This window comes from Xiphophorus couchianus, chromosome 10 (assembly GCF_001444195.1).
Source record: "Xiphophorus couchianus chromosome 10, X_couchianus-1.0, whole genome shotgun sequence".
Taxonomy (NCBI): Eukaryota; Metazoa; Chordata; class Actinopteri; order Cyprinodontiformes; family Poeciliidae; genus Xiphophorus; species Xiphophorus couchianus.
The window spans coordinates 11,580,945-11,604,303 of NC_040237.1; the positions used below are offsets into that span (position 1 = coordinate 11,580,945).

General features: G+C 37.0%; 4 protein-coding genes and 1 long non-coding RNA gene across 6 annotated transcripts; 2 read left to right on the forward strand and 3 right to left on the reverse strand.

Annotated features, from left to right (window-relative positions):
- Window positions 1-309: 309 nt before the first annotated feature.
- On the reverse strand, window positions 310-4,703 carry LOC114151831 (gastrula zinc finger protein XlCGF57.1-like). The gene is made up of 2 exons (XM_028029281.1): window positions 4,037-4,703; window positions 310-3,018 (listed from the first exon to the last, which is right to left on the reverse strand). The coding sequence occupies exons 1-2, from the start codon at window positions 4,152-4,154 to the stop codon at window positions 1,595-1,597; spliced, it is 1,542 nt and encodes a 513-aa protein (XP_027885082.1). The 5' UTR covers window positions 4,155-4,703; the 3' UTR covers window positions 310-1,594.
- A 1,046-nt stretch (window positions 4,704-5,749) lies between these two features.
- On the reverse strand, window positions 5,750-9,210 carry LOC114151838 (oocyte zinc finger protein XlCOF6.1-like). The gene is made up of 2 exons (XM_028029289.1): window positions 8,389-9,210; window positions 5,750-7,896 (listed from the first exon to the last, which is right to left on the reverse strand). Exons 1-2 carry the CDS (start codon window positions 8,489-8,491, stop codon window positions 6,743-6,745), a joined length of 1,257 nt encoding a protein of 418 aa, XP_027885090.1. The 5' UTR covers window positions 8,492-9,210; the 3' UTR covers window positions 5,750-6,742.
- Window positions 9,211-10,285: 1,075 nt separating this feature from the next.
- LOC114151832 (gastrula zinc finger protein XlCGF57.1-like) lies at window positions 10,286-15,106 on the forward strand. 2 transcript variants are annotated; one of them, XM_028029283.1, is made up of 3 exons: window positions 10,286-10,453; window positions 10,786-10,992; window positions 12,251-15,106. In XM_028029283.1, exons 2-3 carry the CDS (start codon window positions 10,903-10,905, stop codon window positions 13,604-13,606), a joined length of 1,446 nt encoding a protein of 481 aa, XP_027885084.1. In that variant the 5' UTR covers window positions 10,286-10,453; window positions 10,786-10,902; the 3' UTR covers window positions 13,607-15,106. The 2 variants fall into 2 exon arrangements, with proteins under 2 accessions (XP_027885084.1, XP_027885083.1); XM_028029282.1 differs by having other exon boundaries at window positions 10,291-10,453; window positions 12,234-15,106.
- Window positions 15,107-15,657: 551 nt separating this feature from the next.
- LOC114151834 (gastrula zinc finger protein XlCGF57.1-like) lies at window positions 15,658-19,531 on the reverse strand. The gene is made up of 2 exons (XM_028029286.1): window positions 19,046-19,531; window positions 15,658-18,208 (listed from the first exon to the last, which is right to left on the reverse strand). The coding sequence occupies exons 1-2, from the start codon at window positions 19,152-19,154 to the stop codon at window positions 16,938-16,940; spliced, it is 1,380 nt and encodes a 459-aa protein (XP_027885087.1). The 5' UTR covers window positions 19,155-19,531; the 3' UTR covers window positions 15,658-16,937.
- A 178-nt stretch (window positions 19,532-19,709) lies between these two features.
- Window positions 19,710-23,024, forward strand: LOC114151840 (uncharacterized). Its single transcript, XR_003597026.1, has 2 exons — window positions 19,710-20,309; window positions 21,814-23,024. It is a non-coding gene; the product is annotated as an uncharacterized LOC114151840 (long non-coding RNA).
- Window positions 23,025-23,359: the final 335 nt, after the last annotated feature.

Consider the following 23,359-nt stretch of genomic DNA (forward strand, 5'->3'; position numbering starts at 1 on the left):
AATCAGTGATAAGGAAATGAACCCAGCTGACTTCCGGAAAGACGTGACCACTCTCCCGGATTTACTGTACTTACTGTTAGTATTGCGTACAAGAATCACCTGTAAGTAACGAGCACACACTCCCCTGGTGGTGTTCCCACTTAATTCAAAATATCATAGAGTGATATAAATATATAAATGTCTTTCCTTATTTTGTCAGTCCTTTTAAACACAATGACGCAATCAAGGTTATAATGATAATTCACTAAAACCGTCATCTGAACAAATGGGTCAATTTCATATCAAATTATAAACACAATTCAGTCCAAACAGCTTTTAAATATGTTTATTGTACACACTTTAACATATTTAGCAATAGAACGTTAAATAAACTCTTTAAGACAACATGTTTTTATACAAGATTACATGAAAGTTAATATTTAAGAGAGGCGAGTTAAAAAATGAATAACTGCCAGGAGGACGTAATAAAGAGATAACATCTAGTGCCCACACTTTACTATGCAGAATGTCTGATTCAGATCATTTTAGCTTAAAGCAGGGGTGTCGAACTCCAGCCCTCAAGGGTGCCTGCAACTTTTAGATGTGCCTTTGCTGCACCACATCTGAATGGAATAATTAGGTCATTAGCAAGGCTCTGGAGAACTGATCTACACAAGGAGGAGGTAATTAAGCAATTTTATTCCAGTGTTTTGTACCTGTGGCACATCTAAAAACTGCAGGACAGTGGCTCTTGAGGACTGGAGTCTGACACCCGTGGCTTAAAGAGACACTATTGGGAACCAAGTTCCATGTAGCATCCTAATGTCTGGTACTTTATGAAGAGCTTATTTTAACAAAAATAAGCCCATTGTCTTGTAGTCATGTGAATAATTTATGTTGACAGAGAGCTACAAAGCGTAACTGTTACTTTCTGAAAAGAGCTCTGATAGAGAGGCGGTACATTTGAAACCAGGATTAACGTTCAGGTTGGTTAGGCACTAAACATCACTCATTGGTTGAACATTGTCAACAATTCTCACACAATAAAAAACAAAGCACAGACATGAACAATGTGATCAAAGACAGAAGCAACAAAGAACAAGAGCACCAAACTGTCTTTTTAAAGAGAAACAGTCAAAGGACATCAATGGTTTAACCAACAGCACCATCACTAGTAGCTTAAACAATAAATGAGTGAAAGACATGATTAGATTTTAAGATGATGGGTTCACAACATATGCTTTACCGAACCCAAAGATCAGAAATTGGCTGTAAATCTCTGATTGTGTTCTCTAGTAGTAATAAATGATTAATAGTATTAAAAATGGATTTTGCCTAAACATAATTTAAAATACAGCTACATAAGAATTGTATTTTCAAATGTATTTTTCTTAAACACGTCTCAACTTACTGTGAGAATTTATATCATTCTGCAGAAAGGGAGTGCCTAAATTGGTTGCATCCCTTTTCCAACACGCCTGGAGCTGAAAGCCATGATGATGAGGGTGTTTGATCAGAGATGCATCCAAAAAATCTCATGACAGCAGCTTTCTCCCAATCTGCAAAATAAAGACTGTTGGGAAATTACAGAGCGATTTGTCAACCATCAAAACAATCACGAGTGGCAGCCCTCATGAACACCCATGTGTCTTTTCAGATTTCCATGCTGCGAAAAGGCTTTACTGCAAACACTACACTCAAACGGTTTCTCCCTTGTGTGAGTGCGCATGTGTCTCTTTAGATTCTCCTGTAATGTAAATCCCTTACTACAAACACCACAAATAAACGGTTTCTCTCCAGAATGGACTCGCATGTGCTTTTTAAGGTGACACTTATGATTAAATCTGCTTTTGCAGACGTCACAAGCAAATGGTCTCTCCTCTATGTGAACTCTCGCATGTCGCTCCAGCTGCATTTCATCCACAAAATGTTTACTACAGTCATTACAGCTGAACGCTGCGGTGTGAAAATTCATATGCTTTTTCAGACCTCCGGGATTTGAAAATTCTTTACTACAAACGCTACAAATAAAGGGTTTCTCTCCTGTGTGGACACGCATGTGTCTCTTCAGATCTAAATGTTGTGAAAATCCTTTACTGCAAACAGTACAAATCAGTGGTTTCTCTCCCGTGTGAACAACCATGTGTCTTTTCAGATTGTGTTGCAGGGAAAACCCTTTGCTACAGAAACTACAAATGAACGACTTCTCTCCTGTGTGAATACGCATGTGGCCCTTTAGATGATCTTGTTTCAAAAACCCTTTACTGCAAACACTACAGACAAACGGTCTCTGTGAAGTGTGGGTCCACATGTGCTTCTTAAGGCTTTCTTTTCTTTTAAATATTGAGCCACAAATCTCACAAGGAAATGTTTCTTCTGAATGAACTTTCATGTGACTATTAAGAATATTCTTTGCATGAAACCTTTTCCCACAATCATCACAAGCGAAAGGTTTCTCTCCAGTGTGAACCCTTACATGCGTCTGTAGGGAATGGTCGTCTTGAAATCCTTTACCACAAAAATCACAGTTATGCTCTCTCTTTGCAGTGTGAGTCTTCATGTGGAAATCAACATGAATTCTACATTTGAATCTTTTGCCACAAACATCACAACCAAATGGCCTTTCTCCTGCTTGGACTTCACTCTGAGTTGTAAGCTTGGAACTAATTTTAGATCTTTTACCTCTTTTGTGAACAGTCGTTTTAACTTGTTTGGAAGAACACTGTGGATCTGAGTTCCTGTCTGGTTCTGATCCTAAACAGTCGACTCCATCAGGTTCTGTTTCCTTCTGTTCAGCTGAGCTGCTGCTCAGACCATCAGTCTCTGTGTTGCCTTCAGTTTTCATCTGATGAAGATCTGATAACTGAGGTTTCTCTTCATCTTCAGTCTTCACAATAAGCTGCTCTTCCTCCTGACTGATCCACAGTTCCTCTTCTTCTTCCTTAATGTGGGGGGGCTCAGGATCCTGCTGGTCAGAGCTGGAGCTCCATGATTCACAATGTTCTTCTTTAACCACCACAATCTGAAGGTCTGGGAACACTGGAGCACAGACAGACATTATTGATTGGCGACAATGTTGAAGTGAGTGAAGGAGAGTCTTAAACTTCTGTGGCTGGTGGGTTATAATCCTGGAAACTGATGTCCTTAAATTGTACAGCAGGGAACGGAGCATGAGGAGGTGATGTTAGAACTTTAAAAACTGAGGACGTAAACCTTCTCTACTTTATTCTCCATCACTTCAAACAAGAAAGAAATCAACAAAAACCAGGAAGTCTGCCTCCGGTCACTTTAAATAACCTGTTTTAACAACAGACACATAGCTAATTTCAATAAGGACTTATTATTAGAGAATGCCAAGACACTGTTGATATGTTTGGAGACAATTTGAGACTACCAACTAAACTATAGTAGTCCTTTAAAAAGAAACATTGTTGGACATAAAAGTTCTGATCAGATACAGGTCAAAATGTTACCAATTGTGTCACAACTGAGAAAAATATCTATGTCGATGAAAACAAAATGTGTTTGAAAAAATGAATGATTAGAATATATTAATGCACATGTTCTGTTTACCCAAGACATAATGGGAATCCAAATAAATAAAAAATAAATCTGGAATAATTGACAAGCTATAATAAGTGACTTTCTGGGCTGGTGGTGAGGCTTCTAGACCTACAGAAATTTGTTTAACCTTTTAACCAGATTCAGAATTAGTCAGGTGGAGTGTGAATAGGATAAAACTTAAAACATTGTTGCCTTTGGGATGTTTTATAAAATATATCAAGCTTTCTTAAAAGTTTGACTGACATTTTGCTCGCATATTTGCATAATTAGTTAATTTATGCCTGGTTACTTTTAGGCCAAGCAGTGGACACATTACAACTGGAGGATTTAGAAATTCAAGGTGTATTCTACCTCTGCTGCAATGGCGTCTAGGATATTCATCACTTAGGGTTACTGATGCTTTGCTCTTTCCACCTGCAGCCCAGCAACCCTTCTGTAACTTTCACCCAGTTTGTTTGCTCCAATGCAGACAAAACTAATGTGTGTCACTTACTGAGATCTTTGCTGTCTTGTGTTTCCTCCTCCTGTTCTGATGTGGATCCTGCAGGCATGGGGGCTTCCAAGCCGAACCCTCCAGGTTCGTCAGCTTCAACCTTCATCATCTCAGTCATCCTCGCTCCACCTGGGATTCTCCTTTTCACAATGCTTGTTTTCAGCCTTCACATGTTATAGTAGATGATGGTTTCATTCGCATCCCTTTTTGCTGCCTCGAATGGAATCAGACACAAATCAGCACCTGATCCAAGAAGGAGACCTGAGAAAATAATTCGAGACACCTTGGTCAGTTTCTGGGTCCATTCCTCAGTCTCTCGGGCCTCGGCTGGACTACGAGGCTTAGAGGAAGTATCCACTGATCCTGTCTTCCCCACAGTCTCACCAGTTCGGAGAGTGGACTCGTCTTGTTGCATTAAACCATGAAGTTTATCAGCGCCAACCTCAGAGAGACTGATTAGGTCTGTGTTGTTAGCAGCTTTAGCTTCACGGAGCTCAACAGTCCTTTGCTAATGTAGCCTAGCTATTTTTTATATTGCAAACCGACGGGAGAAATAATCACTGCGGTTACAAATAAACATCTAGAAGAGGTAACCCCACGAAGACCTTCGAGTACTAATACATAAATCATGCATTTGTTTTACTAAATAATACGTTTTTCTATTGGGACTTACATAGTCAAGCTAACAACAAACCATCTGACTAGTTCCGCTTCATTGTCCAATGAATGAGAAGTAAAGTTCGCCCGTGAAAACCTACTTCCTGCTTAAAACGTAAGCGTTTCACAAGAAAAGAACATCGATATAAATAAACTATTAAAAACGTTAAAAGCAATGTTTATAATATATTCGTTTTTACTTTAAACTTTTCAAACAGAAAAATATGACATTTGTAGGTTTCCAGTGCATATAAAAAGTCAAAATAGTTCCAAAAACGTCCAATTCAATCTTAAGACTCTAAACCGTTTTGAAACACAGAAACTCATATTCATGACTACACATAAGAAGTTTGGTAATTAAATAAACAGGTGTGTACCTTGTTGGGAAAATGAACATGAGATTGTCATACGTGTACAAGTTTGACTCCACATTAGGCATTTGGGTAGTGAACCGCACCGACCGTATCGCTCAATGAAAACAAGGCATCTGACTTTAGTCTAAAGTTTGGATAGCAAAAAAATCACAGCCCTACCTATAAACACTCCACAGTGATACATTTCAGCTGTACATGTATGCCAAAATTTGACAATCTCATTTTCATCACAAAAGAATAACTGCAATTTTCAACAAAATAACATTTTTATTTTCCCTATTTACAAAACAAAATTCACAGAATTTATAAAAATTAAATGAAATTGTTAAAAGAAAAAAAACCACACGTTTTGTCATGTTTGCTATTTATTTTCTAGTTGCCATTTTAGACATTTTCTTAGTATTCCTAATTATTTAAAAACATTTAAATCAGACTCAACAGAAGCATATGTGCTCTCAGCTTCACATGACAAGTTATTTACAAGATGATTCTGTATCATGTTCTTGATAAAAGATCTTGTGGGTTTAATGTCTGCAGTGAGAACGTATAAAAACTTGTTTACATCTCAACCTCCAAGGTGCTCAATGAATTTATCTCAGTGAGTAATACTCTTTAAAATGTGTTGCTAATGAATTTTGTAGATTACATACAATGTCTATGACCTGCTATTAAGGTTTTTTGGTCATATTTTTGAGATTTGTAACATGTTTTGAACTAAAAATTAACTTCTTATTAACTTCCTGGTGATTAGATGTCCATCGGCAGTATCTTTGTAAGGGAAATTGGTAGGTAAATATCCTTCCCCTAGGATATTAAATATCTGTGAGACTGTGTAGAAGATTTAAATATGTGGAAATTTTTACAGGAAAAAGGTCAGATGGGATTAACATTTGTGGTGGATTCATACATTTTTTTCACACCACTTAAGGATAGTTCTCAAAAATCCCATGCCAATATTTCCTCAATATTGTTACCTCAGGTGGAATATTTTTAATTTTTAAAGTTTCATTAATCAGAATTTTTCCTCTTTATGTTAACAGAGTTTCTAAAAAGTTGATATTTTACAGATTTGGTCATTATTTATGTCTATGACAGTGATTTGAACACTGGTATGACGACAGAACATTTTCAACAGGACCATAATAAAACAATCATCAATATAACTTTTCCATAATTTAATGTGCGAGAAAATTTGAAAACAGGGAACATAAGATAACTCGGATCAGAAGGCATCTTACTCGCAGTTGTTACTCCTTTAAATTGCCTGTACAGATCAACTTGAAACATAAAATTATTTTGACAGAGCTCTTCTTTTGCTGATTTATTGATTGAACTTTCTGGGTATTATTTTTCTTAAAAAGCACCAAGATGAAATTCACAACTTTGCTGACCTGCAAGCTAGGAGTGAAATATGTATCAGTGCTGAAAACAGATGGCATACCCACAGAAAGCAGAGATTGGTTAACAAAATCATTGATTTACTAGAAACATACTGACAGATTAATCAACTGTCATAACCATTGCTAGTTGTTGACCTCAAGAACATCTATGATTTTCTTTGGCTCTCCGTATTATTAACATGCTTCATGTTTTACCATCAGTTTCTCTCGTCATTTTCTAGATGACATTTTTGATCAAATCTGGTGTTACAGACATCACAGCCAAATGGGCTCTTCTATGCGTGGAGCTTCACATGTTGCAGAAAATCTATTTTCTTCACAAAATGTTTACTACAGTAGTTACAGCTAAATCTTGCCATGTGAACATTCATGTGTTTTCTCAGATAGGCTTGTCGTGAAAATCCTCTGCTGCAGATATTACAACTAAACAGCTTCTCTTCTGTATGGACATGCATGTGAATCTTCAGACAATTTTGTCGTGAAAATTCTTTATTGCAAACACTGCAAGCAAATGGTTTTTCTCCCGTGTGACCACACATGTGTCTCTTTAGAGTCTGATGTAGAGAAAATCCTTGACTGCAAACGTTACAAATGTACGGTTTCTCACCGGTGTGAACACGCATGTGACTCTTTAGATTCTCTTGTTGTGAAAATCCTTTACTGCAAACACTACAAACAAATGGTTTCTCCTTGAGGTGGATCCGCATGTGCTTTTTAAGAGTTTCTTTCATTTTAAATCTTGAACTGCAAACATCACAAGAAAAGGGTTTTTCTTCTGAATGGACCTTCAGGTGAGTTTTAAGGATTCTCTTTGCATGGAACCTTCTACCACAATCATCACAAGCAAATGGCCTCTCTCCAGTGTGGAGTCTCATGTGTGTAAGAAGCGAAGTCTTTTCTTTAAACCCTTTATTACAAAGATCACAGCTGTACTCTATCTTTCCAGAGTGAATCATCATGTGTAATTTAATGTGAGTCTTACGTTTGAATCTTTTGCCGCAAACAATGCAACTAAAGGGTTTATCTTCAGCTTCAACTCCAATTTGTCTCCTACGTTTGGAACACAGTTTAGATCTTATGCCTTTTTTCTGAACCGTCATCTTACTTTGTTGTGAAACACCCCCTGGATCTTGGATTCTGTCTGGTTGTGATCCTCCAAACTCCTCTTCATCAGGTTCTGATTCAACCTGTTCAGCTAAGCTGCTGGTTGGATCTTCTGTTTCTAGGGCGTCTTCAGTTTTGATCTGATGAAACTCTGATAACTCAGTTTTCTCTTCATCTTCCCTCTTCACAGAAAGATGCATTTCCTCCTGACTGATCAATTGTTCTTCCTCTTCCTCCTTTATGTGGGGTTCAGGATCCTGCTGGTCAAAACTGGAACTGCCACCATGGGGAACCTCTGCTTTAATCAACATTTGGACTGTTATCTCTGAAACACACATGGACATTGCCATTTTGAAAAGCAAATAGTTTGCATTATGACACATGATGATAGAAATTTAGCAAAAAATACAAAGTAGAGCAGGGATATAACCTGCTCATATTTCAGCTTGTAAGGGTTTATTCCTCCAAATAGGTCAAGTTAATTGTGTGGACAAAACTAGAAGAAATAGCTGTTCTCCTGTTTCATAAACCAAGGGCTTTGCTTTGATGACCGTGTTAGTTAAAAGTGAATACTAGTACTTGCGACATAGACTGAAAATGATTGCAAGATTCCACATAACCAAGTCTTTTAAAAGAAAATACAAATATACTTTCAGCATAAGGACTGACAGTGTGTTCTGTTGGCCTTACAGATTTGAAGAAGGCAGTATTGAGAAAAGAAATTCAGTCATACTGAGAACTGAAACTAAGCTTAAAGAAAACATCCAGCCTTAGCATATTTGATCCAATATCAGATGATCAGATGTGTGTCACTCACTGAGATCTTTGCTGTCTTGTTTTTCCACTTGTTCTGATGCGGATGCTGCAGGTATAGGAGGATCCAAGCTGAACCCTCCAGGTTCATCTGCTTCAACCTTCATCGTCTCAGGTTGAAGACGATGAAGGTCTTCGCAGTAGTTGTCTTCAACCTTCACAGTAAGTCAAGGTTTTCTTGTAGCACCACATTATGAAATGCAGAAGGTTTAAAAGCCACAAACACTAATTACCTCACTGCTGTTAGCTGCTTTAGCTACACAGCGGCTAATAGTTATTTCGCTTTGCTGATGAAGACTAATTACAGTCTGGACTGCTAATTTCGTCTGGAAATAATCACAGCGGTTCAAATCTAAAAGCGAAATCCTCACACAGGCTCTCACAAATCTGCTACAAAAACAGAACGAACTTTGAAACGTTTCTTGTTTCGGAAACTAGTCAGTCAAGCGAACATTTCCATTTCCGGTTACTTCCTTCTCATTGACCAATGAATGACAAGTAAAGCTCTGATTCGAAAAGACACTTCCTCTTCAACCAATTTACATTTCACAATAAAACAAAAAATGTTAAAAAGTAAACAATAATGGATGTATATTTAAACAGGAAAAATTAAACACAGTATTGCTCCTGTCAGCTAAGGACAGAACATCTACGGTTCAGTTCATGGAGACTCACTGAGACTAGAAAAAAAAAACAGCTTCCAATATCACTTACAAAATATAATTTTCTGAATAAAAAATGTGTTTCTTTTCAGGCTTAAGTTTTTATTTTAATGGAAAGTTTGCCAAACAAATAAATCCACCCACACTGTGCCTGGGGATATTTCTGCAAGACTGCATCAATCTGGAACTGTAATTTTGGTTAGTCAAAATTTCTTTTAAGATTAATAAATTACACAATATCTTAAATATTTTAAAATTTCATGTCATGAAATAATATGACTAGTCAAAATGCTATTAGTGATTTATTAAATAATTGATCTGTTTAGTCAAATGCCTGGTACTTTAAATGACAAATTGAGATACTTGAAAGACATTTGATCCTCATTGGAAGAGTAAAATTCTCCGTTTAGCTAACTTTATAGGATCAGAGCCAGAAGTCCCAGAAAAATATAATTTCCAACTTATCTTGCTGTGGTTTTGTCCTTTGAACAGTTTGTTTAGTGGGCTGCACAGTGGCACAGTTGGTAGAGCTGTTGCCTTGCAGCAAGAAGGTCCCGGGGTCATGGAGTTTGCATGTTCTCCCTGTGCATGCATGGGTTCTCTCTGGGTACTCCGACTTCCTCCCAGAGTCCAAAAACATGACTGTTAGGTTAACTGGTCTCTAAATTCTCTCTAGTTTCTGTGTTGCCCTGCGACAGACTGTCCAGGGTCGCCCGGAATGTTAGCTCCCCTCCGCTGAATTCAATTGAATATATTTAAGGTGTACAGAAAATGGATGGAAACAGTTTGTTTACATTTTTCTCCTCAATGGAGAGAGAGAGAGAGATCTGCTGGCACTAGCAGATAGCAGACGGACTTTCCATGTCTATGATGAGGCAGGGAGGAACGAGTGGGATGGAGGAGTTTTGGGTGGTGTACACGGAGTTAGTATTGTTAAGAGAGTACAAATCGTTCAGGCAAAGTGTGAATAACTGGTTAGGCAGCATTTTAAAGCAGTCCTCAGGAGTCTCTACATTTCAACCTTTAAAAAATAAATGAAAGATGGACATTTGGTTAGACACGGCTAAGCGTAATCCGATCTGATTGGACATGCCTGTTCTCTGATGATGTTTTTATAAATCAATAAAAAAAACTTTTAAAAAACCCATAAAATACAATATCAGTATCTGTCTATAATGGATTTCAAAAAACAATTTTCTTTATTGTGAAATACTAAATTTGACAACGGAAGTGCTGTTTCAACTCAGAACTTTACTTGTCGTTGATTGGTCATTGAGGAGGAAGTAACTGGATGTAACAGTGTTAGCTTGAGTTGCTAAGACCGGGGAAAAAGCGGCTCAAAGTTTGTGTAAAAATAGGTATGTAGTTGAAGTCTCAGACACTCTGCTGGACAGATATCACTGCTGGGTGTGTATTTTGAACCTTGATCACTATGACCAATTCTAATTTAACAGTACGTATTGTAATTAGCCTTCATTAGCGCAGTTAATGGACCATTGTCCTTTAACTATGCGTATTAGCGCTAAAGCAACTAATAACAACGTTCAAGCTTTTAAAAGTTAATACTTTAGTGCTGGAGTTCACTGTCGGACTTGTGGGGAAGACCACATTGGCTGTGGACTAACCTTACTGTCCAAAAAGGACAGAGTGGATCCAATGTATCAGACTCTCTGGTTTAGATATTCTTTTAATACGTTTTATTTGATCAAATGCTGATTTATGTCTGATCCCCATTTCAGAGAACAGAAAATCCAGATCAAATGACCTCTAGAGCATGTGAAGGTTGAAGGCAAGGATTGTGAAAAGGAGAATCCCAAGTGGAGTGAGGATGACTGAGACGATGAAGGTTGAAGCAGATGAACCTGGGGGGCTCAGCTTGGAGCCTCCTCTGCCTGCAGCATCCACATCAGAACCGGAGGAGGAAACACAAGACAGCAAAGATCTCAGTAAGTGACTCACATTGGTTTGTCTGGATTTAGAGACCGGTAACAGTCCATCACAGAGCTTCTCACATAATCCAACAGAAGTAATTGTAAGTAATAACGTCTAACCTTTGCAGTTCCAAAGCAAGATTGTAGTTTCAATCTTGCAAATTACACACACGAGAAAAAGAAACAACAACCAGGTTTGGATACAAAAATAGACAATAGTTGTCACAGTATGATTGAAAGAACTGACATGTCAGGCTAGAGTTTTAGTAGCCATTGATTAGAGCTACAGGCTTCTAACTAGACTGAGCATTCACAACAGGCTATGCTAGCTGCAGCATAGGGATGAGCAGCCACTTGAGATTGTGATTGACAGCACTAAAACTCTCCTGTCTTTCATTAGCTGTTTCTAGCACTGGGAGAAGGCAGAGGAAATAGATTTTTCACAGATTATCTCTCATACCATACTGTCACAACATAATGACAGTTTTAACAAATATGTGAAATTTATTTTTTAAAATAAAAGTTACATACTGCAGCTTTAGAGGAGGGTCAGGAGGGATGTGGGTTAGAGCTGCTGCTGACTGACTCACCTGTTGTTAAGTGGTAAAAGGTTTAGGGACATGTTCAATATATGAATATCTTGGTAATTTCTTTCCTTAATTCATTAAATGTTAGTGAAATGGAGGCAAACAGTATTCTGTAGCTAAGCTAACTATGCTGAATGGTTGATAATCTCACACAGTTACCCACCTCTCTTGGAGAAAAACTGGGTTATAAATTGACACTCTTGCCTTTCTCTCTCTCTCGCTCTTTCTCTATTTTTTTTTTTGAAAACCTGATAGTATTATTTTTCTTAGCAGCATAGTAACAGCCACAGTCTTTCTTGTCTTCCACTGACTGCTGCTGAACACCGTCACCATCAAGCGCTCCAAGCAGGAACGAACCATTTCATGCAGATCCAGGGGGATTCTGGGAAAATATGGATGTGTGTTTTTTGGTCTAGGAGTGGGAACATAATTTTTTTACTGCTAAGAACAATCTTCAAAAAACACAATATGATTAATTTTGTAATTGACAGGGCCCCAATTTTTTTATTTCTATGAACAAAAAATAAATAAATAAATTATGGAGGGCCCCTTGTTGATCAGGGGCCCTTAGAATTGTCATAACTTCCCCCCCCTATACGGCGCCCCTGTGTGTGTATGTGCACATATAAATTGTTTCTAAGCAAAAACTAATATCTTTGTGATTGTCAGTGTTTCCACTCCATCAGATGTTGGTGGTCAAAGCAGAAGTTCCCCATGACTGGAACTCCAGTTTGGACCAGCAGGACCCAGAGCCCCCCCACATAAAGGAGGAAGTGGAGGAACAATGCATCAGTCATAAGGAAATGCATCTTACTGTGAAGAGGGAAGATGAAGAGAAAACTGAGTTATCAGAGCGTCATCACATCAAGACTGAAGACAGGAGGTCAGCTGAACAGCTGGAAACACAACCAGAACCAGATAGGAACCCAGATCTAGTACGTCCCAATCAGAAAAGTAAGCTAATGGTTCATAGAAGAGGTAAAAGACATAAACTATGTTCCAAACTTTCACCTAAGGGTCACACGAGAGAGAAATCATTCGGTTGTGATGTTTGTGACAAACGATTTAAACGTGAGACTAATTTTAAATTACACATGGTGATTCATAATGAGAAAATAGAACACATCTGCAATATTTGTAGTAAAGGATTTAAAGTAAAGCGTTCTCTTGAGACGCATATGAGACGACACACTGGAGAGAAGCCATTTGCGTGTGATGTTTGTGGTAGAAGGTTCCATGCAAAGAGTAATCTCACAAGTCACCTGAAGGTCCACTCAGAAGAAAAACCCTTTTCTTGTGATGTTTGTGGTACAAGGTTTATGAGAAACGAAAATCTCAAGAGGCACATGTGGATCCACACGACAGAGAAACCATTTGTTTGTAGTGTTTGCAGTAAAGGATTCTCACTGCAGCAGAGGCTTGAAACTCATATGCGCGCTCACAAGGGAGAGAAACTGTTCATGTGTAGTGTTTGTAGTAAAGGATTTTCCCGACATGAGAATCTAAAAAGACACATGCGCATACATACAGGCGAGAGGCCGTTTATCTGCAGTTTTTGCGGTAAAGGATTTTCACTACAAGAGACACTGAAGAGTCACATGCGTGTTCACACAGGGGAGAAACCGTTCATTTGCAGTATTTGCAGTCAAGGATTTTCTCTCCAGCAGAATCTAAAGAGTCACATGTACGTCCACACAGGAGAGAAACCGTTTACTTGTGGTGTTTGTAGTAAAGGATTTTCTCGGCAGGTGTATCTAAAAAGTCATTCAAAGGTCCATACAGCACCGTTTAGCTGTAGTGACTGTAGTAAATGTTTTATGAATGAAATACAGCTACAGCGGCATGTGAGGTTCCACTCAGAGGAGAGACCGTTCAGCTGTGATGTCTGTAAAAGCAGATTTAATCAAAAGATTCATCTTGAAAGTCATATGAGAGTCCATTCAGGAGAAAAACCATTTGTTTGCAGTGTTTGCAGTAAAGCGTTTTCCCGACCTGGAGATCTGAACAGACACATGGGTGTTCATAAGGGCTGTAGCTTATGATTGAGAAATCTGTCCAAATCTGCTTTTAGACAGTCAACTGTTATTTTGATCCCTGCTCTCTGGAGGTTTATCCTCTGACATCGACAGTGTTTGATGAAACCTTTTGAAAGTGTTTCACTTCTTTGATCAGCTGTAAGTTAAAATATGGAAAACATCAAACTTGGGATGAGCACAGTTTGTCCAAATGAGTTCAAATAAAAATCCTTACATCGTTTCACATTGTGTTTTTAGACATGACGAAAGTGCATTAATGTCACCACAAGATGGCAGCGATACATTTGCTGAAGAAGTAAACTATAACACAGAGAGACTTCAGGCTGCAGATTTTATGTAGCAGAGCCCTGAATGAAGCGGAAACGGACCCACTGTAAATAAAAATCGAAATTAACAATGATAATAATAAACTGTACAAGACAATTACATAAAATACTGTCCAGTTATTACAAATAAAAATGATTATTTTTACTTGAACTGGCAGGAGGCGACAGCAGAGGTCCACCAGTGCTTAAAACATGGAAATTATTTCACAAAGTTTGAAAAAAAAAAAAAGAACAGTGTGTACAGTAAATCACCAGACATCCAGATCTGATTACCGTATGGTTATTGCTACAGCTGCCCTCTGCTGCTGGGGCATCATGTGACAGGTCTTGCTCTTCTGATTGGTGCTTGTGATCTCTTGAAGGGAGATACCACTATTACATCAGTATCTTCAGTACAAGAGAATTTTGTTTTGATATATCTGAATTAATAACATGTCATAAAATAGTAACCTTTTTTATTGTATTTAATTTCTTAGAATGATCCACCTGCCAAGGCGTGCTCTGTGAAACTGGTTTTCTGTGAACACTAAAATATGACATTTAAGGCGGAAATGTTTTGTTCAAGAATGGTGTTAAAAGCTAGCAATACAATTTAATACTTAGTGCCTGCCTTAATAAAAATGAATAAGATGCAAAACTATACATGTCCCATGTGTGTAAAAAATAAAATCCGGAATCCCCAGTTTAATATAATTGTCTTCTTTGCCCCGTTTATCGTGTTTTTAAATAGGATATATGTTGGATTGTACTGACACTTTTAGTGTTCAGTCTAAAATGTGAATACATTTAAATAATGGATATTATGTCTTTATTTATTTGTATATTTGTTCAATATAAAATATGTAGTCCGTTATTAGGATGATTTTTATTTAATAAGCTGGATGCAATGGACTAATAGTGGAGCTCTGCAAACTACAAAACCATGTATTTCTTCCAACTAGCAGAGCTCACTCCATGCAGCGTGTTCAGGTTGGTGTTCTTGCTTTGTCAACATCTTTTTATTTTTTCATCAGAGTTGTATTTATGTAACTATTGCAGAGAAAGTGTTACGCTGACTTTGCTGCAAGCAGTGGTCATGAACAGAATTGTTTATTGGATTCAAGTCTGTCCTAGAAAACCATCCTCTGTAGATGGGAATGATTACTTTGGTAAATAAATATAAAAAATGTCTTGGTTGTAACTCTGAAGTGTTTGAGTTTTTTTATTATTCTGTGATCGTTTTCTCTCTTTTCTTGAAAACTTTGGAGTTTTAAAACTTTTGTGTACTTGCTGTCAAATAGTTAAGTCTCTGAGTCTTTGATTTATATTATTTCATATATGAAATTTATGCATTAAAGTTGGTACTTATGGTGCTACATGCTGGTTAATTGAAAACCATTGATTAATATTTCTGTGTAAAAACAGTTCTTAATACCGCTATCTTTTATAAATCCTGTCATCAATGTCATACTTGACCTCCATTTTTGATTCAGTGCTTTAGTAGAAGAAAAAATACTTCCATGGTACAAAAAGATATACTAAAACTATGTAGGGTACTATTAGTTAAAAATCCATTTTACTTGAATGCTGTTAAATAGAGGCTTAGAGATTCATCCACATCATTCCTAGTGATTTTTATGTACACTGCTCAAAAAAATAAAGGGAACACTTTAAGTGTTAAACACCTGTTTAAGTGTTCCCTTTATTTTTTTGAGCAGTGTATATTGCTCCACCCACAAAAACAGACAGAAGTTCAAGCTTTTAGGATCTTTTCTTTTTTTGAAGAGAACTTTTTTATTATTATTTAAACGGGGACAATACAGTTTGACATAGTTCCAAAACATAGAATGTAACAAATGAGTTGTACAGTTTTTAGCTGTTTCTAACTTTCAAGTTATGTCCTTAGCTCAGCTTTTACATCAAAATACAGTAGATTAAATCAATTTCTTTGCATCAAAAACTAGAATGACAGATGACACGTTTTGTGAAGTACTTTGGTTTTAAGTCAAAGTGTTCTGGAGGAAGGAGCAGATTATTCTAAAGATGGTAAATCAATTCTGTTCATACAATCTACTACCTTTAAAAAAAGAAGGCAAAAAATAAAGTTCATAATTTGATGAGTTAAATTCAGGCATAATTATAGCTCTTTCCAACAAGAAACAAACATTTCCTTAAGACTTTTGTTACACAAACCTTCAAAATAAAAGATTTTAATGATTTTCTACACATATCAGTTATAATTGCAGTAAAAGTTTTTTTTTTCTTGTACAGAATAAATTAAACATGCGTTAAACTAATAATGTTGGGAGAAATTTTCAAGTCCTTCATCCGATTTATTTTTTTTTAGTTTAATTAAAGTCTTAAGTAATGTATGAAGCTTTTGTTTTACATTTATCAAAGTCATTGGAAACAAATAAATACAATAAAATGTATTTAATGCATAACGGTCAACTAACTTTTACAGGTTTTTACCCAACAGTATCAGATGCTTACATTCCAAAAAGCAGGTATTTACAGTCTTAGAAAAAATAAATTAAAATAAATGGAATACTGTGTATTTAATGGTAAATTTCTAGAAGGTAACTTGGTTTGTATTCGGCACAAATTTATCACCGTTAGTCTCACTGCAATTAGCTAGGTTTTCTATACCAATTTGAACAATGAACTAAACTTGACAACATTATTAATTAGGACTGAATTGTAATGTATTTAGTTGACTGTGTTTTTGTATGACTGGATTTAGTGTTTTGTAAAGTACCTACAGATTATATTTGTTGCGATTTGGTCCTAAACAAAACTGAATTCATCTGAATAATCATTGAGAAATGAAACAGTGCACATAGAAAACAAAAATAATAATGCGAAAATCCTTGGCTTCAAACAAATCCTTTCTGTTTGTACACATAAGTGACTGTATAGGTGAGCTTGCTATAAAAAGTATCCCCTACACAAAACAGTACAAATGATTTCTCTCATGAACAAACACTGGAGTGTTTAGGAGAGCTTGTCATGAAAACCCATTATTGCCAACACTAGCAAAATGATTTTTCTCCAGTGTGAATAACCACATGCCTATTTAGACACTTTTTTGCTGAAAAACCTTTACTGCAAAAACTACAAGTATAGGGCTTCTCTCCTGTGTGAACACACATGTGATTCTGCAGAGTCTCCTGTCGTGTAAATACTTTACTACAGACACCACAAGAAAATGGTTTTTCTATTGTGTGAACCACCATGTGTCTATTTAAAGTCTTCTTTGATAAAAATCCTTTACTACAAACACCACAACTAAATGGTTTCTCTCCTGTGTGAACACACATGTGACTCTGTAGAAGAGCTGGTTGTAAAAATCCTTTACTGCAAACGCTGCAGACAAACGGCTTCTCTCCTGTGTGAACACACATGTGACGCTGAAGACAATCCTGTCGGGCAAATCTTTTAGTACAAACATTACAAATAAATGGTTTCTCTCCTGTGTGAACAACCATATGTATGTTTAATTTGTTCTTCTCTGAAAACCCTTTACTGCATACATTGCAAATAAACGGTTTCTCTCCTGTGTGAACACACATGTGACGCTGCAGATTAGCGTGTACTGGAAATCTTTTATTACAAACACTACAAACAAATGGTTTCTCTCCCGTGTGAACAATCATGTGTATGTTCAAGTTGTTTTTCGCTGAAAATCCTTTACTACAAACACTACAAGTATAGGGTTTCTCGCTCATGTGAATACGTACATGGGCTCTAAGATTCGGCTTTGACTTAAAACTCTTACAACAAACGTCACAGGCAAACGGTTTCTCTCCAGTGTGGACATTCATGTGTGTCTGAAGAGAACGCTTTTCTACAAATCCTTTACCACAAAGATCACAACTATGCTCTCTCTTTCCTGTGTGAGTCATCATGTGTAATTTTACAGAATGCTTACGTCTGAATCTTTTGCCACAAAGATTGCAGCCAAATGATTTCTCTCCATCTGCCATGTTACTTTGCTGGGAGGGACATACAGGCTCTGGGTCCTTGTCTGGTTCTGGTCGTCTAAAGTTCTCTGCAAAAGGTTCAAGTGAACTGCTGCTTGGCACTTCTGTCTCTAGGTCATCTTCAGTTTTGATTTGATGAAGTTCTGACAACTGAGGTTTCTCGTCATCATCAATCTTCACATTAAGCAACTCTTCCTCCTGACTGATCCGCTGTTCCTCCTCTACTTCCTCCTTTATGAGAGGAAGCTCTGGGTTCTGCTGGTCCAAACTGGAGTTCATGTTATTGGGAAACTCTTCTTTAATCTCCAAAATCTCAAGGACTGGGAAAGATATAACATTGATGGACATTAATTATGGCTAACAATTTTACAAAAATGTTATATTTTACATAATGAAACAACATTCTCCTTAACATCTAAGATAAAAAGCAATAGCTAATTAACACTGATAAAAAGTCAAAATGTTTGGAAATGAGAACATTAACCAAAACGTTGGATGTTCTCTCTTTTGCAGGGAACAAAAGGTACTCATAAAATAATATAATATAATATTATAATATACAGCATTAAGCCATTTTAGGATGCCTACACCAACCACTAGACTGAGTGGCCACCACAAATATATTCTGATATAGTCCTTATCAGTAGCACAGTGCTTTAAAGAGAAGGATGTTATGTACATTGTTGCACTTTTGTAAGGTGGTAGCTCTGTAGAAAATAGGCAACTCAATTTTTTAGACAGCCGGTCAATCTATTTCTCCTGATTGAGATCAGGAAATAAAGATTTATATGACAGATTCCCCAACCTAACCAACCTCCAGCTTCTAGAGCTGATAAGAAAGAGATGAACATCAGAGGGAAGTTAGAATCGAGCGGTTGTATTATGCCTGGATTATAAATGTAGTTTGTTTATTTAATCTGGAAAACCTAAGCTACTGCTTGTGATGGTCTACATTACCCTTTAAGTTCTTTGTCTAAGCTTGAAATAATGCAATGTGATTATTGGAATTCAGTTAAGTTGTGCAAGTTTCGTGTTAAGCACTAATGCAGCAGTGCTGGCAAAAACTTTTGCATGAAATTGTTGACAATTAGACAGAGTAGCAAGTGTTTGTTTTTTTTTAACTCCAAGAGAGAACTTTGCATACTTTTCTAACTTACTGAGATCTTTATTGTCTTGTGTCTTTTCCTCCAGTTCTGATGTGGATGTTGCAGGCATGGAGGGCTCCAAGCTGAGCCCCCCAGGTTCATCTGCTTCCACCTTCAACATCTCAGTAACCTGGAATTTTCCTTTTTACAATCCTTGGTTTCAATCTTCACATTTTTTAGTAAATCGGTGTTTCAGTCGCATAACCCTAGCCCAAGAACCCATGACAAGTTACCCAAAACGTCTCTGCAGCTAGCTGCTTTAGCTCCACGGTAGCTAACAGTTCATTATTAGCCTATTATAGTATGCACCGCAACAAAGGCTAGAAATATTCAAAGCAAACATATCAGCGCAACATCCTCGCGAATATTGTCGAGTAAATTGTCTAAAACATCAGCACTACGCTTGACTTCCAGAAACTTTAAGCCATTTATCAAACGGGAATTAAAAACTAAAGCTAGCATTTTACATCTGGCTACTTCCTCCTCACTAACCAATGAATGATAAGTTAAGCTCTTGTACTTCCGCTTTTCACAACAAAGCTTATTTTCCAAATGCCTTTCTCTACTATTTTTTGTTTCACCAGTCTATAAGACAAATCAAATCATTATCGCTTACTCAATACTCAACACCGAATTGAAATGCTAATTTAAGTTATTTTCTTATGAAAAGTATACGTTTGTGTTGTGTTTTTTCTCCTATGTTTGTCATTCATTGGTCAGTCAGTAGGAAGAACGACGTTAGCTTGACTAGCTAGGTTCCGAGGGGAAAACCGCTAAGTTGTGATTACAGGTAGCATAATTGGTGCTTCATACTCTAATCAGCAGCCTGCGCAAGGATATTACTTCTACGTGTTTGTGTTTAATCTCTGTGATTATGTATCGCCTAAGGTAGCCGTACATAAAGTAATTTGGCTTTTTCGGTGAGAGGAAATGCATGTTAGCCACTGTGGAGCTGAAGCAGCTAACTAGAGACTTTTAAACCTATAAAAATCCATGGTTCAGCTTTGGACCGGGAGACTACAGCTACAGAGTGGACCCAGAACTACTGGCAAGGCAATAAGACTCTGCTCTGCTACTGTTTACATTTTTTATCAATACACTTTATTTGATCAGAGGTTGACTTATGTCTGATTCCAGTTTCAGGCAGCAGAAAAACAGAAGATCCAGGTTATATTACTGGAAACCTACTGGAACATGTGAAGTTTGAAGACAAGGATTGTAAAAAGGAGGATCCGGGGTGGAGTGAGGATGTCTGACGTGATGAAGGTTGAAGCAGGTCAGATGTCCATCGCAGGGCCACTCATATTGCAACAGACACCATGTGCCCAACCAGATCTTTGACAGACTGGAATGAAGCTTCCAACAGTTTTATATCCAGGGTTCCTACATGGCTTTAACTAAGGAGTTTGGATAGACCTGAGTTACTGTTTGAGTTTTCAGTCTTTTTAACTTATTCTGATATCTGAAAAATTTAAATCAGCCACATAAAGTGTCCTTAACTATATCTTTTTGATGATGGTCTTCTAATTACTACAAATGCTTAGCACCTGATCTAAAAAAATCTATTGTGAAAATGTTCAATTTGGCCTCCCTAAGACGGACTTCTATAGATACTTACAACTTAGAACCTTTGTGATGACACAGAACAATTGGACTAAACTTCTTGAATCTACACCTATAGAAAATTTCCTAATGGACATACAAAGGGGAAAGGGAAATGATAAAGTAATTAGTAAAATATATGACCTGTTTCTATCCATAAATGTGCACGATTCCACAAACATAAAGCATAAATGGGAGACTGAATTGCAGGAGTCAATAGCAGGAGACACATGGGAAGAAATATGTACTGAAGCACAATTAACAACAAATTCTAATACATGGAGAGAATTCAAATGGAAAGTAATAGTCCGGTTTTTCAGAACGCCAGCAATAACCAGTAAAATGAACCCAACACAACCCAGTCCATGCTGGAGAAACTGTGGGACGCAGAATGCAAATCATACTCATATCTTTTGGGCTTGTCCTAAACTAAGTGTATTCTGGGAGGACATTTTTGAAGCTCTCAAGGTAATTTTCAGAAGAAATGTTCCAAAAACCCCCTTGGTGGCAATTTTGGGAGTAATACCCGATGGATTGGACAGGAAGGATGATAGATATCTTCTAAGAATCTTGCTCACAGCAGCATTGAAATGCATAACTATCAGATGGCTGAAGCCAGGACCTCCTACATATAACACATGGATACAAAAAGTTTGGGACATTCATTTGATGGAAGAAATCACATATTCCTTAAGGCTTCAAAAAATAGTTGTTAATATAAGGTCTCCACCTCTGTCATACCGTTATTATTTCAGTGACACAATTACAGGATTGCCCTTTTGCACTTGTATGTTCTCTTGGATCGGTCTAAAATACCATGGTGGGAACCACTTTAACTCAGGGAGGATTTAATCGTATGTTTTGTATTTATTTTATTTTGCTGTTATCTGTCTGTTGATTTTGTTTTGTTGTTTTGTAATCATTATTACATTTGTTAAGAACACCTACTGTCTCATCTTCTGTTGCCAAGTTGTAATGCAGATGACAAATGTCAGTAAGAGACAGAAGAATGTAACCTTGAACATGCGTTGTAAAAACTAAAAAAAAATAAAGTTCAAAAAAAAAAAAAAAAAGAAAATGTTCAATATATTTCTTTTTTTTACCCTTACAGTCTATATAATTTAATTTATAAAATTGTCAGCAACCATTAATGCCCGTTTGTGTTTCATTATTTCCAGTTCATCGGATGTTTATGATTAAAGAGATTCCCCATGATTGGACTCCTAGTTTGGACAGTGAGAATCCAGAAGCCCACATGAAGGAGGAAGAGAAGAGACTGTGGATCAGTCAGGAAGAAGAGTTGCTTACTGTGAAGATTAAAGATGGAGAGAAACCTCATTTATCAGAGCTTTATCAAATCCAAACTGAAGAACATCTAGAGACAGAAGTTCCAACCAGCAGTTCACCTGAACCTGTTGCAGAGAACTTTAGGAGGCCAGAACCAGACAGGGACCCAGAACCTGGATGTCCCTCCCAGCAAAGTAACATGGCAGATGGGGAGAAATCATTTGGTTGCAATTTGTGCGATAAAAGATTCAGACGTAAGCATTTTGTTAAATTACACATGATGACTCACACAGGAAAGAGAGAGCATAGTTGTGATCTTTGTGGTAAAGGATTTGTAGGAAAGCATTCTCTTCAGACACAATATCCACCCCAGAGAGAAATCTTTTGCCTGTGATGTTTGCTGTAGAAGGTTTCATGCAAAGACGAGTCTTAGACAAGAAGGTCCACTCAGAAGAAAAACCTTTTTCATGTGATGTTTGTGGTTCATGATTCTGGTTAAAATAAATTTTTAAAAAGCACATACAGATCCATTCCACAGAGAAACCATTTGTAGTGTTTGTAGAAAACGGTTTTTGCGACAAGGAAATCTAAAGAGTCACATGCATATTCACACCGGAGAGAGACCGATTATTTGTAGTGTTAGTAGTAAAGAATTTTCTCAACTAATTCATTTGATGAGTCACATGCGTGTTCACATGGAAGAGAAACCATTGATTTGTGGCTTTTGCTACAGAAGATTTTCCCATTCAATTAGTCTAAAGAGTCACATGCCTGTTCATACAGGAGAGAAACCGTTTATTTGTAAATTTAATCAGTTAATTTTTCTAAATTGTCAACAAGTCTTTAATCCATCTCTGCATTATGTGATCACAGTTTTGTTTAGTAGCAGTACTAAATTGCACTTTGAAATATTGGGTGAATTTAGAGGCTTTTATTGCGATAAAAAAGGTCATTTCTATTTTGTTTAAGCTGCAAAGAACTCATGTTGGGTTATATAAACATTGTTCAAAGTTAGCCGATCATTCTGTACTAAAAAAACACTTCTGAGATTTTATTTCCTCCGAGAAAACAAAACGATTGAATAAAACTGTTTAATGATCTCTTTCCTTTGTATGATCTTCTTCAAGACCAAACATGCAGGATGACTTTGGGCACCACTGCTATAGGCTTTTACTTTTTTAAATAGTGTGCTGTTCAATTCAGAGTGTCTAAATCTGAGCCTTGACATTATTGCAGCTTCTTTCCTACCTTTTCCATTCAACTCTCATTTCACCTGCTTTCCTTTGTGCATTCATGCTTTTCTCAACTAATTGAGAAAAGCAATTAGTTGAGAAATTGCTTTTCTCAACTAGTTGCTGAGAAAACCTAATTACCCAGGTTTCAAAATAAAATCTGGGATAACATGTTTTTGATACATCTCCCAATTTAATCAGAATA

Bases quoted from the DNA above. Each gene is read 5' to 3' on its own strand.
- LOC114151831 (XM_028029281.1), bottom strand. From the start codon at position 4,154: ATGACTGAGATGATGAAGGTTGAAGCTGACGAACCTGGAGGGTTCGGC. The intron at 3,019-4,036 runs GTAAGTGACACA...TCTGTGCTCCAG, and splicing joins ACAAGACAGCAAAGATCTCA to TGTTCCCAGACCTTCAGATT.
- LOC114151838 (XM_028029289.1), bottom strand. From the start codon at position 8,491: ATGAAGGTTGAAGCAGATGAACCTGGAGGGTTCAGCTTGGATCCTCCT. The intron at 7,897-8,388 runs GTGAGTGACACA...TGTGTGTTTCAG, and splicing joins ACAAGACAGCAAAGATCTCA to AGATAACAGTCCAAATGTTG.
- LOC114151832 (XM_028029282.1), top strand. From the start codon at position 10,875: ATGACTGAGACGATGAAGGTTGAAGCAGATGAACCTGGGGGGCTCAGC. The intron at 10,993-12,233 runs GTAAGTGACTCA...TGTGATTGTCAG, and splicing joins ACAAGACAGCAAAGATCTCA to TGTTTCCACTCCATCAGATG.
- LOC114151834 (XM_028029286.1), bottom strand. From the start codon at position 19,154: ATGTTGAAGGTGGAAGCAGATGAACCTGGGGGGCTCAGCTTGGAGCCC. The intron at 18,209-19,045 runs GTAAGTTAGAAA...TATCTTTCCCAG, and splicing joins ACAAGACAATAAAGATCTCA to TCCTTGAGATTTTGGAGATT.